Genomic DNA, 14,272 nt, shown 5'->3' with positions numbered 1-14,272 from the left:
GAGTTCTCTGCAAAGCTTGCCTTCTTTGCAATCAAAACAAATAACCTGGGAATCTGCCTCCGGTTCAGATCTCACCCCGGCACATTCAGCATGTCTACAGGCGTAACAGGACGGGCAATAGACCCAGTTCTCGCGAAGTCTATCCTTCTTCCCACAGCAGGGTACGGAGTGCTTAAAACTTCGCAGCGTAAAATGTTGAATCTGCGGAATTGTTGAGTAATACTGCTCTTGAAAAATAAAGGAAGACTGTGACAGTGTCAATGCGCCCTTGGGACTGCAAGATCTGAGGATCAGATCCAAAGTTTCTGGTGGCAAACCAACTCCGAGGTGCTCCCTGCGGGCAAGTGATGGTTTCCAGCACGATGAAGTCAGAACGTAGCTCAATAATCGAAATCCAGGGGAACATTGCCGAGCCGACATGTTGACAAGAAAAGGAAGAATCTGAGAGCACAAAATAGACTTGGATGAGACCTCAACAAATGCAACATGTCGAAGTGATAAGATAATTAAATGGGCGGCATCCCTGTGAGAAACCTCAAGGAAGAATTGAGCCTTGGAGATAGCTGCCGAGATTGAGGTTTTTGTATTGATATTTCCATGAAGCACAACAAGGTATCCGTGGAACCAGAAAATATCTGTTTGGGGCGCGTCCCAGTAAGGAAAATTTACCCTATTTTCTGGATAATCAATTTCAGAGTCGGATGATACTTCAAGATCCCATGCTGCAATACGCAGAAGGCCAATGGCAATTGTGTTAAATGCCATAGAGGGATATCGCCAAGTCATTGGATCATCAATGAAAAATCGCCATATAAAACAGAAGTCACGGGAAATCCTGAATTGTAGCTCATTCAGTGTTGTGGGCGGCTCAGGATGAATAAGAAGTTGATCCAGTACGACTTGTGGTGTCGTAGGCGCTCCTCCGTCCTCGGGCTCTGATACCTCACCCGGAACCCGAGTTAATTGATCCAGCGTCAAGCCATGAGATCCATCTAGACAAGATAGCGGTATCTGGCCCGGAAAAGGCTGAAGCATGCCATCAAAGCTCTCCCATCGTGTTATTGTTAAGGTTCCGGCGTCGACATCGATCGTGTACACGTAGTCCAAATTCGACTGTAGCGGACTGGGAAAGGAAACTGGCTCCCATTCTTCCAAGTTATCGAGAGAAGCTATGATAGACTTTATTCGCCGCACAGTTTCTGGCTCGTTTGGGGATCGGATACGGCTCCTTGGTTCGTGCAAGCGATACCATTTCCCTTTGAGCGGTCTGTTAGTAAATAGCTGTAAAGGCCGAGAAGATAGCTCGCGTACCGGCAAAACGTAAGTTCCATAGGCCTCTTGTCCCCATCTCTCTTGTCAGTAAGAAAGAGAGCAAGATTGCTGTCGGCTTGGCGGTCCTTGAGTGTCGCAGAAATGCGATGGAAGAGACTCGGCGTATTAATAGATTGTCCTGGAAACAAGGGGATGTAGAGAATAACAGTCAAACTGGGAGAATGATTGAGGAGGATATCGAATGAAGAAGAGTGGGAACCAGGAAGTTGTGTAAATGTATTGGGAGGTAGTCAGAGGGAGCTAAGAACATCATACGTGAGAAGTGGAATAAAGAAATTATCACTATAACAGAATTATTTTAAGTATAACAATCTTCACAAGTTAACTAATAATCATCATTACATCTATCTATAATATAAAGATTCTCTATATACTCGTTAGAAACTGTAGAATTCACTGTAGATTGAGTTATTGAAGCTTCATACAAGATGATTGACTGAAGAAAAATAGTATGAATAAAAATCAATTGCTATAGATCTGACTAACTAGCTAGCTATCTTTCTTCTATCTATCTATATAATCTGCTTGACTTCATCATATAAGCTACTAGTTCTAGACATCAATATAGAGATGCAGATTATATCTAGATGTTATATATAGATTTTATATAACTGAAGTAAATAGAAATAATATATATCTACTTCTTCAGAAGAGAAAAAGAAAAAGAAAAAGAAAGAAAAAAAGAGATTATATATACTGAAGAGAGAGAGTTAATTAAGAATTATAGAAGCAGTAGATATTAAATCAGCTGTGAGTAGTTACTGTTCAGAGAGATCTCTCATTTATTATTGAGAATTATTCTTCTCATTATCTATAATCTCTATTATCTTCATCTCTTTCTAGACTGGCCGGTGGGACCATGAATTTCACATTTGGTTTGGTTTGGTTTGGTCCCAGTCCATTTCTTGGCATTATTTTAGTGGGACCAGGATCAGAATGGGAGTGTAAAGTGACTAGAATTATCAAAACATGAGTGAAATGGGACTAAAAAATCTTGATATTCCATGTAAAGTGACTGACTATCAAAATCAGAACATGATCTGGGACTGATCATGATTTTGACTCAAGTTTGGTCCCATTCTGATGATTATATAATACATCAATCTGATGATATGATTGGTGGAGATATTACCCCTATCTTGCTTAGTGCTCAATGCCCTGATGGCTCGCTATTAGATCCCCTATCTACCACTGCCAATCTACCTACCACTGCTAATCTATGCCGCTGCCAACCTACCTATCGCTGCTAATCTATCGCTGCTGCCAACCTACCTACTGCTGCCAACCTACCTATCGCTGCCAACCTATCTACCACTGCCAATCTACCTACCGCTGCCAACCTACCTACCACTGCTAATCTATCACTGCTAATCTATCGCTGCTAATCTATTGCTGCTAATCTATCTATCACTGCTAATCTATTGCTGCCAACCTACCTACCGCTGCCAACCTATCTACCACTGCCAATCTACCTACCGCTGCCAACCTACCTACCACTGCTAATCTATCACTGCTAATCTATCGCTGCCAACCTACCTACCGCTGCCAACCTACCTACCGCTGCCAACCTACCTACCACTGCTAATCTATCACTGCTAATCTATCGCTGCCAACCTATATAGGGTAAATCATGGTCCCATTTGGTCCCATTTTGTAAAATGGGACCAAATGGGACTGGGACCACTAATTTATTAGTAAAACATGATCTGGGACTAGATTTATAATATAAACAGTGTAAAGTGACTAATTTACTAAACACTATATGGGACCAGGACTAAGATATCTAATAATGGGACTGAGGAAAAATTTGGTCCCAGTCCCATGCATGGTCACACGGCCAGTCTATCTCTTTCTCATTTTATACAGAGCAGTGAATGATATAATTATATTATTTACAGTTATTATAAGCTTCATCAAAGTAATTAGATAGATAACAATATTCTGAAAATGACTGAAGATCTGAATGAGCACTTTAATAAATAAAATATATATATAACTCTGTTCAGCTGTGAGATTGAATGAGAATAATATTAATATATAATAGTCAGTGGCTTCAAATCTGCAGCTCTGTTATGCTATCTTATATAAAGAATATATTTTACTCTAAAAGAGTTAGAACTGCTCTGAATTATAAACTGTGAATAAAAAAACTCAGCTGTTAATTAATTATAAAGAAAATATAATAAAGATTCTGAAGATCAGAAAGATTAAGAAAAGAGAGAGCTCTATATTATACAGAGAAGAGAGTAGTTAGTACTGTAATATTTAATTAATGAAGCAATTTATCAGAGCTTCATATATATATAGTTGATATAATAATATATTGAAAGAAGAAGAAAAGAAGAAGAGAAGAGAGAAAAGAAGAAGAAAAGAAGAAGAGAAGAGAGAAAAGAAGAAGATATTATTATAAAAAGATAAATGAATATAAAAAAGCAGATGTAATTTACTGTTTTTATTATTATCATCAATCTATCAATTTATTCACTTTCTTTAATTAACTCATCATCTCTATTATTTTTGTACAATAGTTAACTATAGTAAGAGAATATACTGTATAGTAGTAAATTTTTATATAATAAAGAGCAGAGCTGCTAGCAGTATACTTGTGACGGGTTAGCACCCGTTAGTAGTTAACTTACGCAACCAACCCCCTATCGCCCGTTCGCCCTCTCACGTGCTCTCGCGTACCTACAAAACACCCCTCTCCTCGCGATCCCACTCCGCGCTCGCGTAGTCTCTAACGATTCCTCCGCGTAACCCCTAACATTCTTCCACTCCACGCTCCACTGCAGCACGACCCCCGATATTCTTCCATCCCGATCCTCCTTCTATAAGAACCCCCTTGTACGACCCCTTCTTCTGATCTTCTTTCTCTTTCTTTCCTTAATTGATTTGTAAACTGTTATCAGGATAGTGTCAAGTCCATTGATATTGCCGTTGGAACGGATCGTACAAACTGTGCAGGCAGTACAAACAGTTTAATCTGCAACATCAGTAACATCTGCTTAATCAGTGGCACATCCATTACATTATGAATCAATTCATCTGTGTCAGCCTGAGTGCCCTGTGTTTACAATCACACCTAGGTGCCCAAGTTAAGTTTAAGAATAAGTTACCCAAGTTCTATAAAGCCACACCACTGTGATAGTGCTGTGAAGAAGCCCAAGTGCTTAGAAGTTCACAACTGCGTGTCTGTGAAGAGGCCAGAGTGCCTACAAAGTATTTCCTCCAAAAGAATAAGAACTGAACCTTCTGGTCTCCAAGTTACCAGGATCAAGAACCATGGCCTCATACAAAAACAAGATGAATTACAAACACCCCTACAAACACCCTTCCACAGGCGAGAACCAAAACCTTGCAGAAGACAATGCTGAACTCCATAGCTTCCTTCAGCAGCAATCTCTGTAGATGATGGAGCTTCAGCAACAACTGAATAATCTGAATACAAATACATCAAGAACTACACAAGCATCAACACCTCTTACATACAAAAGAAGAGAACACCTTCCTCTTCTCAACAAATTCACAGAAGAACTCTCAATCTACTTAGTCTGGAAATGAAAGACAAAAGCCAAGCTTGAAGAAGATGAGTCTGTGATAGACTCTCTGCTCTCACAAGCTTGCTATGTTTATAGTCAGCTAGAAGAAGATGCTCTAGCCAAGTTTCAATTTTAAATTGAGTTGTGCATATATGAGATGTGCACTTCTGAAGAAGTCTTCCATCAACTAGATATTCTGTTCTTGAACTCTATACTTCAAATATGTGCAATACAATGATTGAACAGAAATCATCAGAGGAACATATCACTGACAAACTATCTATTCAACTTCAACAGCAAGATACACAAAGCAGAAGATCAGAATTGAGATAATACTGTCAAGATCAATCTTCTGAATCAGTATATTAGCTTTGAACTGCTCAAGCTCTGCATCTTACATTTTATACCCACACATTATTATGACTACTGCACCCACTTACATCAACTTGACAACAATCTCACACACTTCAATGCTGTCTAAGAAAGATGTAACAATTATAGGCAGAATTACATGCCTACTAACATATCAACTACACCAGCTGCTTCTGTGAATGCTATGAATTAAACCCCTCATATGAGCACAGAACAATCAAAGATATCTGATCTCTCTGAATAAGAAATTACTGATTGAATTGCTCAAGGCATCTACATTCATTGCAACAAGTCAGAACACTTTGCAAGTCAGTGTATCAATGCAGTAGCTTCTGTCTCTACATCCATAAATGAACAAGAACAGAGAAAAGAAGAGCTCTCACTCTAAAATATAGATAAGAGCTCAAAAAGCAAGAAGCTAGCTGAAGGTTCAAGCAGAAGATGCAAGCAGATATAATTATAGTTTCTGTTATTGTAAATAGCTTAGTCAATGTATAAGCAATGATAGACAGTGGTTTTCTTCACTACATTCTTATAAATACTCAGCTGATTGAGAAGCATAAGCTTCAGTATATCTTCTTCTCTGAACTGTGTAAGCTCAGTGAATTCAACAGTCTCAGAGAATCTATCTTCTACAATATAATAAGATTTAATATTGATGTAGAAGAGCATGAGAAAAAGAATGTTTATGCATATAAAGTACAGAATCTTGAGTACAACTTAATACTCAGCCTGTTATAACTTATAGAATTTGGAACCTTGTTGAATACACACAACTGTTGTCTTATTTTCTCAGAAAGCAATCATATCTATAAGAAGAATGTTGATAGAATTGCTGATCTCATTCAGATATCAGCAGAAGCATTCAAATTGTTAACTCATCAAATACATAAGAAGAAGGATATTCAGATGTTCACTGTCAGTATAACAGATATCAAAAAGACATTAGAGAAATTGAAGCTTAAGAACTTCAAGAAGCTCCACAAAGAACTCTCTGAAACATACAAGAACTTTGCAGATGTATTTGATGAAAAGGTGGCTGAGATACTCCCCTCTCATCAAGAGCACAGTATAGATTATATGATTGAGCTTATCAAGAAAGATGATAAGGATTCACAACCATCTTGGAGCCCTCTTTACAGTATGTCACACAATGAGCTTCTTATTCTATAAAAGACACTCAATGAATTACTGAATAAGAGCTTCATCTGCATTAGCAACTCATCTGCTGCAGCACTCATACTATTTGCAAAGAAATCAGATGAAGGTCTATAATTCTGCATCAACTATCAAGAGCTCAATAAGATTACACAAAAAGATCAATATTCTCTCTCACTCATCAATGAAACACTCAAATAAATAGAAAAAGCAAAATGATTCACAAAGCTTGACATCTCTGCGGCCTTCTACAAGATAAGAATCAACAAAGGTGACAAATGGCTAACTGCCTTTCATATGCATTACAGACTATATGAATGGACAGTGACTCTCTTTGAGCTAGCAAACATCTCCAGCATGTTTCAGAAATATATCAACTGGGCTCTATGAGATCTATTTGATGAGATTATATCAGTGTATATGAATGATATTCTGATCTTCACTGATGGATTGCTTGCTGAACACTGCAAGTATGTATGATAAGTACTCAACTGTTTACAAGAAGCAGAACTACAAGTGGACATTGATAAGTGTGACTTTGAGACCAAGTCTACAACCTATCTAGAATTCATCATCAAAGCTGAAAGAGGTGTACAAATGGATCCTAAAAAGGTGGAAGCAATCCTCAACTGAGAGGCGCCTGTCTCAGTAAAAGGGACTAGAAGTTTCCTAGAATTCGCCAACTTCTACCAAAGGTTTATCAAGGACTTCTCAGATATCGTACGACCACTAACAGATTTGACACAAAAGAACACTGTATTCCAATGGACCACTGAAGTGGATGCTGCCTTCAAGAAGTTGAAGCATATGTTCATAACTGTCTCAATGCTGCAATCATTCAACCCAGATAAGCATATGATTCTTGAAACAGATGCCTCAGAATATATGATGAGTGAAGCACTGATACAATACAATAATGAAGATGTTCTGTGACTCTGCATCTTTATCTCAAAGAAAATATCACTCATCAAATGCAACTACAAGATCTATAACAAGGAGCTTCTGACAATCATATGATGTCTTGAAGAATAGGAATTCAAGCTCATGAGTGTAGAGAAGTTCAAGATCATCACTGATCATAAGAACTTAGAATACTTCACAATCACTCATAAGCTTATAGAGAGGTATATACACTGATTGCTGTTTCTTAGCTATTTCTCATTCACAATTCATTATCAATCAGAGGCAGAGAATACTCTTGCAGACACTCTATTTCATCAAGAACAAGACATGCTCTTCAACAATCTAGATGATAGATGAAAACATCAAGAACATCAGTTAATTGATCCCACAATTATAAAAAGTCTCACACAATCAGATAGCTTCTGCATATATATTAATCTATTCCAAGCTCAGAAACCTTCACTCAAAGAGTAATGAAAGCAAGCAGCAGAGGCAGATGAATTCTGACAACAGGTTATGAAAGTTATATAAAGCAAAGCATCTCAATTTCCCACAGATATATACTCAAGAACAGATATCTCAGCATGCTCAATCAATGATGACAACTGTCTATACTTTTGAAATAGATGATGAGTTCTCAACTCAGAACTCTTACAAACACAGATTATGCAAGATATCCACAACTCACTGATGATCAGACACTCAGAGTATAAGATTATGTACAGCATTATTATCTGAGAATTCTACTGGCTGGATATGTCAAAGAACATACATCAGTTTGTACACAATTGCAATTACTGCAGCTCAGTAACAGTATAGTATGAGCATCAAAAAAAAATACTGAAACCTCTGTCTGTTCTCAAATGAATCTGATGTGATATAGCCATCAACTTCACAGTTTTCTTACTCAAGAGTGACAGTTCTATAAATATTCTAGTCATTATTGATCATCTTAGTAAGAATATGATACTGCAACTCTGCAATAAAATGAATGCTGAAGTTGTTGTGGACATCTTTGTCAGAAGCTCATTCTATTGCATGTATAGTCTACTCTCATCCATTGTATCAGATAGAGACAGTCAGTTCATAAACATACTTTGAATCTGTATATATCAGCTACTGAGAATTGAGCAAAAGTTGTCAACAGTATACCACTCAGAGACTGATAGAGCCACTGAGAGAATGATACAGACAGTTAAGAACATCCTCTGAAAGTTCTGTAACTACACACAAGATGACTGAAGTGATCTGCTGTCACATGCTGAGATTGTTATAAACAGTCAAGATTCTGCTACAACAGATGTAAGCCTGTTCTTTCTTCTACACAGTTATGATTTAGAGATTCTGAACTTCTCTGAGATTCTCTGAGAAACCACATACACTCACAGTTCTGTACAGACAGCAGAGAATATAGTCAGCAAGCTCAAGAAAGCTCACAAATGAGCTGAAGCTTCAATGGTCAGTGCTCAACAAGACTATAAGAACCAAGCAAACATCAGAAGGAGTTCTGCAACCCATTACAGTATAGAAGACAAAGTCTGATTAGATCTCAAGAACATAAGAACAGACCATCCCTTGTGTATGCTGGACTACCATCACATCAAATACATGGTAGTAGAAGTGCTAGGCATTCACAACTATCAACTGGACACCCCACCTGGCATCCACAATGTCTTTCATACAAACCTGCTTCAACCTGTGGCTGAGAATCTGTTCCCTTCACAAAAGATCTTCAACTGACAACCACCTGCCATTGTAGAAGAAGACAATGAACTCAAATGAGAAATTGAAGCAATCCTCAGTGATAGAACCAATCACCACCATCACAAATACCTTGTCAAATGAGTAGGATACAATCATCCAATCTGGGAATCTACATTCATCATGAACAACACTGTTGCACTCAATGCCTACAAATCCTCACTCATCTCAGTAGAAGGGGATAATGTGATGGGTTAGCATCTGTTAGTAGTTAACTTATGCAATCAATTCTCTATCACCTGTTCACCCTCTCATGTGCTCTTGTATATCTACAAAACACCTCTCTCCTTGCAATCCCACTCCACACTTGTGTAGTCTCTAACAATTCCTCCACATAACCTCTAACATTCTTCCACTCCACACTCCACTGCAGTGCAACCCCTGATATTCTTCTGTCCCAATCCTCCTTCTATAAGAACCCCCTCATACAACCCCTTCTTCTGATCTTCTTTCTCTTTCTTTCCTTAATCGATTTGTAAACTGTTATCAGAATAGTGTCAAGTCTGTTGATATTGCTGTTGGAACGGATCATACAAACTGCACAGGCGGTACGAACGGTTTAATCTGCAACATCGGTAACATCTGCTTAATCGGTGGCACGCCCGTTACAATACTCTAATTTATTTAAAAATACACTCTATATTATTATATAAAGTCAAAGTCTCAGTAACTCTGTATGAAGAGAAAGAAAATAATAGATTCTCTAGAGTTATTTCTATCTTTTTAATAATTCTGTCAATTTATTAAAAAAGAGTTTTCTTTGTTAATAAATTAACTTTAGAGATTCCACAGCAGTACTGATAATTATATCAGAAAACATATATATATAAATTTTATTAATAATAATTTTTTATTGACAGAATATTATCTGTTTTTTAAAGAAGTTCTTATATCAGCTGTCTCTCTGATTTTTCAGATTTTACACTGATAAATTATTCTCTAAATCAGTGATTTACTTTCATCACAGATTAGATATTGACTATATTATATAAGAAAAAGAGTAGTTATTTCTTATTCAGAAAGAAGTGAAAAGTGTAACTGTCAGATTTATAGATTCAGTATTATTAAATAATAATTGTCTTATTTTCATCTCTGATTTCACTGATTTCTATATAATATCTCTGAAAAAAGTAGAAGAAAAGAAAAGTAGAGAGATGTAAGAGCAAGAAGAACACTGAGGTTAACTATAAAAATGATATAAAGTATACACAAGCTAAAAGATAGCAATCTCTATTATTCAAAGCTAATTGCTGATCTTCTAAGATCTATAAATATCAGCAAGTATTATATACAGACACTGTTGTTATATAGCTATTTTCTAATATAGATATCTCTGTTATATCTATTATAATTATCTCTCTTCTTCAAAGATCTGATCTTCAGAGCTTTTTATTATAGAGTATAAGATTTATAAAATATACTGTATAATTGATATTGTATAAAATTCACAGAATAGAACTGAATTAACTGTTGAGAGTAATTCTAAAGTATTATTATCTCAGATAAAAGTTTCTCTGACTTCAGTGTTACTATAGTTCAATTATAATTTAGATATAATCTCTGAATCTCTTTTCTTTAACTTTTATATTAAAAATTATATCTTAATAAAATCATTGCCATCATCATCATCAATGATTTTTTATTTTAAAAAGAATACATTAATTTATTAAATAAAGTATGCTGTATCTCTTCATATAATTTTCATTATAAAATTCAAAGTTTTAATTATATGATTATATTTTTCATTCTGAGTTGATTTTTATATTGTTACAATCTCTTAAGTAATATAGCAATATTAATCTCAATCATCAACATTCATCTTTCTTTCTTATTGCTTTTACTCTTTTTTCTTTTTTTTATAAGATCTTGATACTAATTAGAATAATAGAATATCAGAACTAGCTGTTTCTATTGCTGATTCAGAATCTATAGAGAGTGATATACTAAATATCATTGAGAGTATTTATTTGAATTATTTGAAGAGATTATAAAATTCTTCAGTATACTTTTACTTTGTGAACAATGAATGAATATACTATTATATCTATCATATATCAAATAGAAATTATGCTGCTGTAAGTGTCTCTGATTAAATTTATTATAAGTACTAACAGATTATAGATATCTGAATACTTTCAAGAAATTGATTAATCTCTGATCAATGAATTTCAAAAGATACTGCTCTCTGATAAAGTTCTGAATAAAAAATTTATTATATATCAAACTATTATTACAAGATTTATACTTAATATATAGATCTATAAGAACACAGACAGAGTTCTAGAATTCTATATAAACTCTGATAATCTATTATTGTAGTAGAGTGTGATGTTTAATTATAGCAGTGTTTCAGAAAGCACATTCTTATATTCTACTATAATATCAATATCAATCTTACTGAGTAAAAATCTTAGTGCATTACTTGAGTTATCTGATAACACTGATAAAAATAAGAAAGTGAACAGTTTTATTGAAATATTAGAAAGAAATACAGCAGTATATTACTGTTGTTGTATTCAATATCTGACAACATCTTCTTATCATTATTGTGAGTCTGCTGAGAATTGATATAAGAAATATAAACACTGCTCAGTGATGAAGTATATTTACATTTTAATAAATAATCATTCTATATACTGTTTATAAAATATAAAATAATTTATATTAAATATCAGCAGATATTGTTGAATTGATTCAGATGATTATTAACACAGCTGAGAATTTAATTATTGCTGATATAGATATTTTAAATATTAATATTCTATAGAGTACTATATTGACTGCAGTTAAATTCTTTACAGCAAAGATTTATAAAATTCAATAATATAATTTCTCTGAGACTTCAGTTGAAACAGTGACTGATAAGATTCTGATAACTATATTACTGATTATAGTTTTCAAATTATTATTGAAATATTATACTTCATCAGTTGAGAAAATTTGAAATAATAAGCAGATCTGCTTCAATAATAATTTCTTAAATAATACTGATCAAACTGAGACAGATCTGTTTTTTAATCTCTGAATAAAATAAATATATCTAACAGTCAATATCACTTTCTTTATTTTCATTTACTAACTGATTTCTGATAGATTTTATTAAACTGTTTTAAGTATTTCTGACTGTTTATTAAATTTTCTTCAGACTTTCAAGAATTATCTGTATCTGTACAATCTTTTTATTTAATAAAATATTGTGTTTAATTACAGTACTGATATTTATTCAATATAGCTTTAATTTTCTATTTCTTCTGCATGTCTATAATTATTGATTCTGTTTATAGAATTTATCTATTGTATATATGATATAATTTGAGAAGAAATATATGAAATACAGAATGAATTCTCTTATATTAAGATATAAATTTCAACTTATACATCTGCATTCTGTGGATATTGATTATTTGAAAAGATCTCAGAAATCAATGATCTAGTTTGAATGAAGATCACAAAATAAATATATTTTTTACACACAGTATTACTCAGTTCTCTATTCTAAAACTTTTAGATATATAATACTGATTATAATATTTCTTTTCAGCTGCTTTGACAGCTTCTAGACATTCTCAGATCTTATTTTCTACTTGTTTTATTTATTTCACTTATTCTATCATCAACTTCAATATATCAGTGCTTGAAAATTTCATATTCATATAAAGTTCAATTGATCAGTCAATCATTACTTCAGAGAGTATCATTTTAATTGATATATAGAAGATATTATTATATATTCATTGTGTTAGAGAAATCTATTCTATTCAATTATCTTACTGATAACTGCAATATATATAAAGATAGTATTTAATCATCTGATTCAATCATTCTGTTTGATTATTAGTTTGCAGATGAAAAGCTGTTGATAGTTTTCATTAGATATAAAATAAGTAATATAATATTGATCAGAATTTACTGTTTATCAACAAATCTCAGTCACTAACAATGTTTATAGATAGATTAAAATTCTTTATAAGCTTTCATATAATAATGTCTGTGAGTTCTTCTATATCTAGTTTTGAAGATATGAGTACAATTATAACTCATTTAGTAAACAAATTGATAAATATAATAATAGTATTATAAGTTTGACTTCTTTTTTTATTATCTGACAGATCTTCAATAAAGTTCATATTAATTATATATTATTTTCTATTTGACACTGAATGCAGTTGTAGCAATCTATACAGCTTATATTATAATATTTTGATATGTTGATAAATATTGCAGATTCTTATATATTCTACAATCTCATCACTCATATCATGCTATAAATACTTGTATTTGATTGCTTTGATGATTTTGTTATATTCAAAATGATCATTTTGAGAATTATTGTGGTTTATTTTCATTATTTTATATTTTACAGTCTTGTTTTGTGATATATAAACTTTATCATCTTTTCTAAGCAGATTATCTTTATCTACTGCTCAGATTGAATAATTATCTATATTAATATTATTCATCTCTAGTCTTCTATAAAATTCAGATATATCAGCATCTCTATTCTGAATCTATAATAAGAGTTTAATAATAGATTCAGCTATTTCTTTATAATAGACTGTTTCAGATTCAAATATTTTAACAGTCAGAATCTGTGATATCAGAGTCTCTAGATTTAATTTTATATTATCAATAACTTTGTTCTCATCTGCAGATATATTCTCTATTCTATAGAAATTACTATTATTGATAACTACAGATCTCTTCACTCAATAATTTTCTTTAATTTACAGATCTTTTTATATTATTTTAATATATTAATCTAACTTTATATTTTTTTTTATTTCTAGTGATTCAAAGATTCTCTTACACAGCTTCTCTTATAGAATAGAGAGCTCTGTTAAAAAAACTATATATTTTATATAATCTGAATAATAACTTAATACATCTGTGGGATTATTTTTCTTAGAACAGTACTCAATTTCAAAATTGAATACTGAGAGTATTTTCATTCAGTGAATCTAATATTTATTTAACTGCTTCATTGTTATAAAGTATCAGAAATTGATATAATCAGATAAAACAATTATTGAATATCTGTTATTGTATAGATAGTAATATTATTATCTAAAAGCTTCTACAATCAGTAATATTTTTAAATTATACATTTGATAATATCTTTCTGCTTCTATAAGTTTTCTGAATCAAAATGCAATTGAGTATCAGTGATTATTATTTATTAGTTGTAATATTACTGCAGTGATGGAATC

At 33.1% G+C, this 14,272-nt stretch overlaps 1 protein-coding gene across 1 annotated transcript; it reads right to left on the bottom strand.

Moving 5' to 3' along the window:
* Positions 1-172: 172 nt before the first annotated feature.
* On the bottom strand, positions 173-1,348 carry HCBG_00611 (uncharacterized protein; the record flags this gene model as incomplete). The annotated part of the gene is made up of 3 exons (XM_045427661.1): positions 173-274; positions 322-1,256; positions 1,312-1,348. 3 exons carry the CDS (start codon positions 1,346-1,348, stop codon positions 173-175), a joined length of 1,074 nt encoding a protein of 357 aa, XP_045291636.1.
* Between the last annotated feature and the right edge of the window lie 12,924 nt (positions 1,349-14,272).

The sequence above is a fragment of the Histoplasma capsulatum genome (assembly GCF_000150115.1).
Source record: "Histoplasma capsulatum G186AR genomic scaffold supercont2.1, whole genome shotgun sequence".
In the NCBI taxonomy this organism is placed as follows: domain Eukaryota; kingdom Fungi; phylum Ascomycota; class Eurotiomycetes; order Onygenales; family Ajellomycetaceae; genus Histoplasma; species Histoplasma capsulatum.
This window is presented reverse-complemented; position numbering and strand designations above follow the sequence as displayed.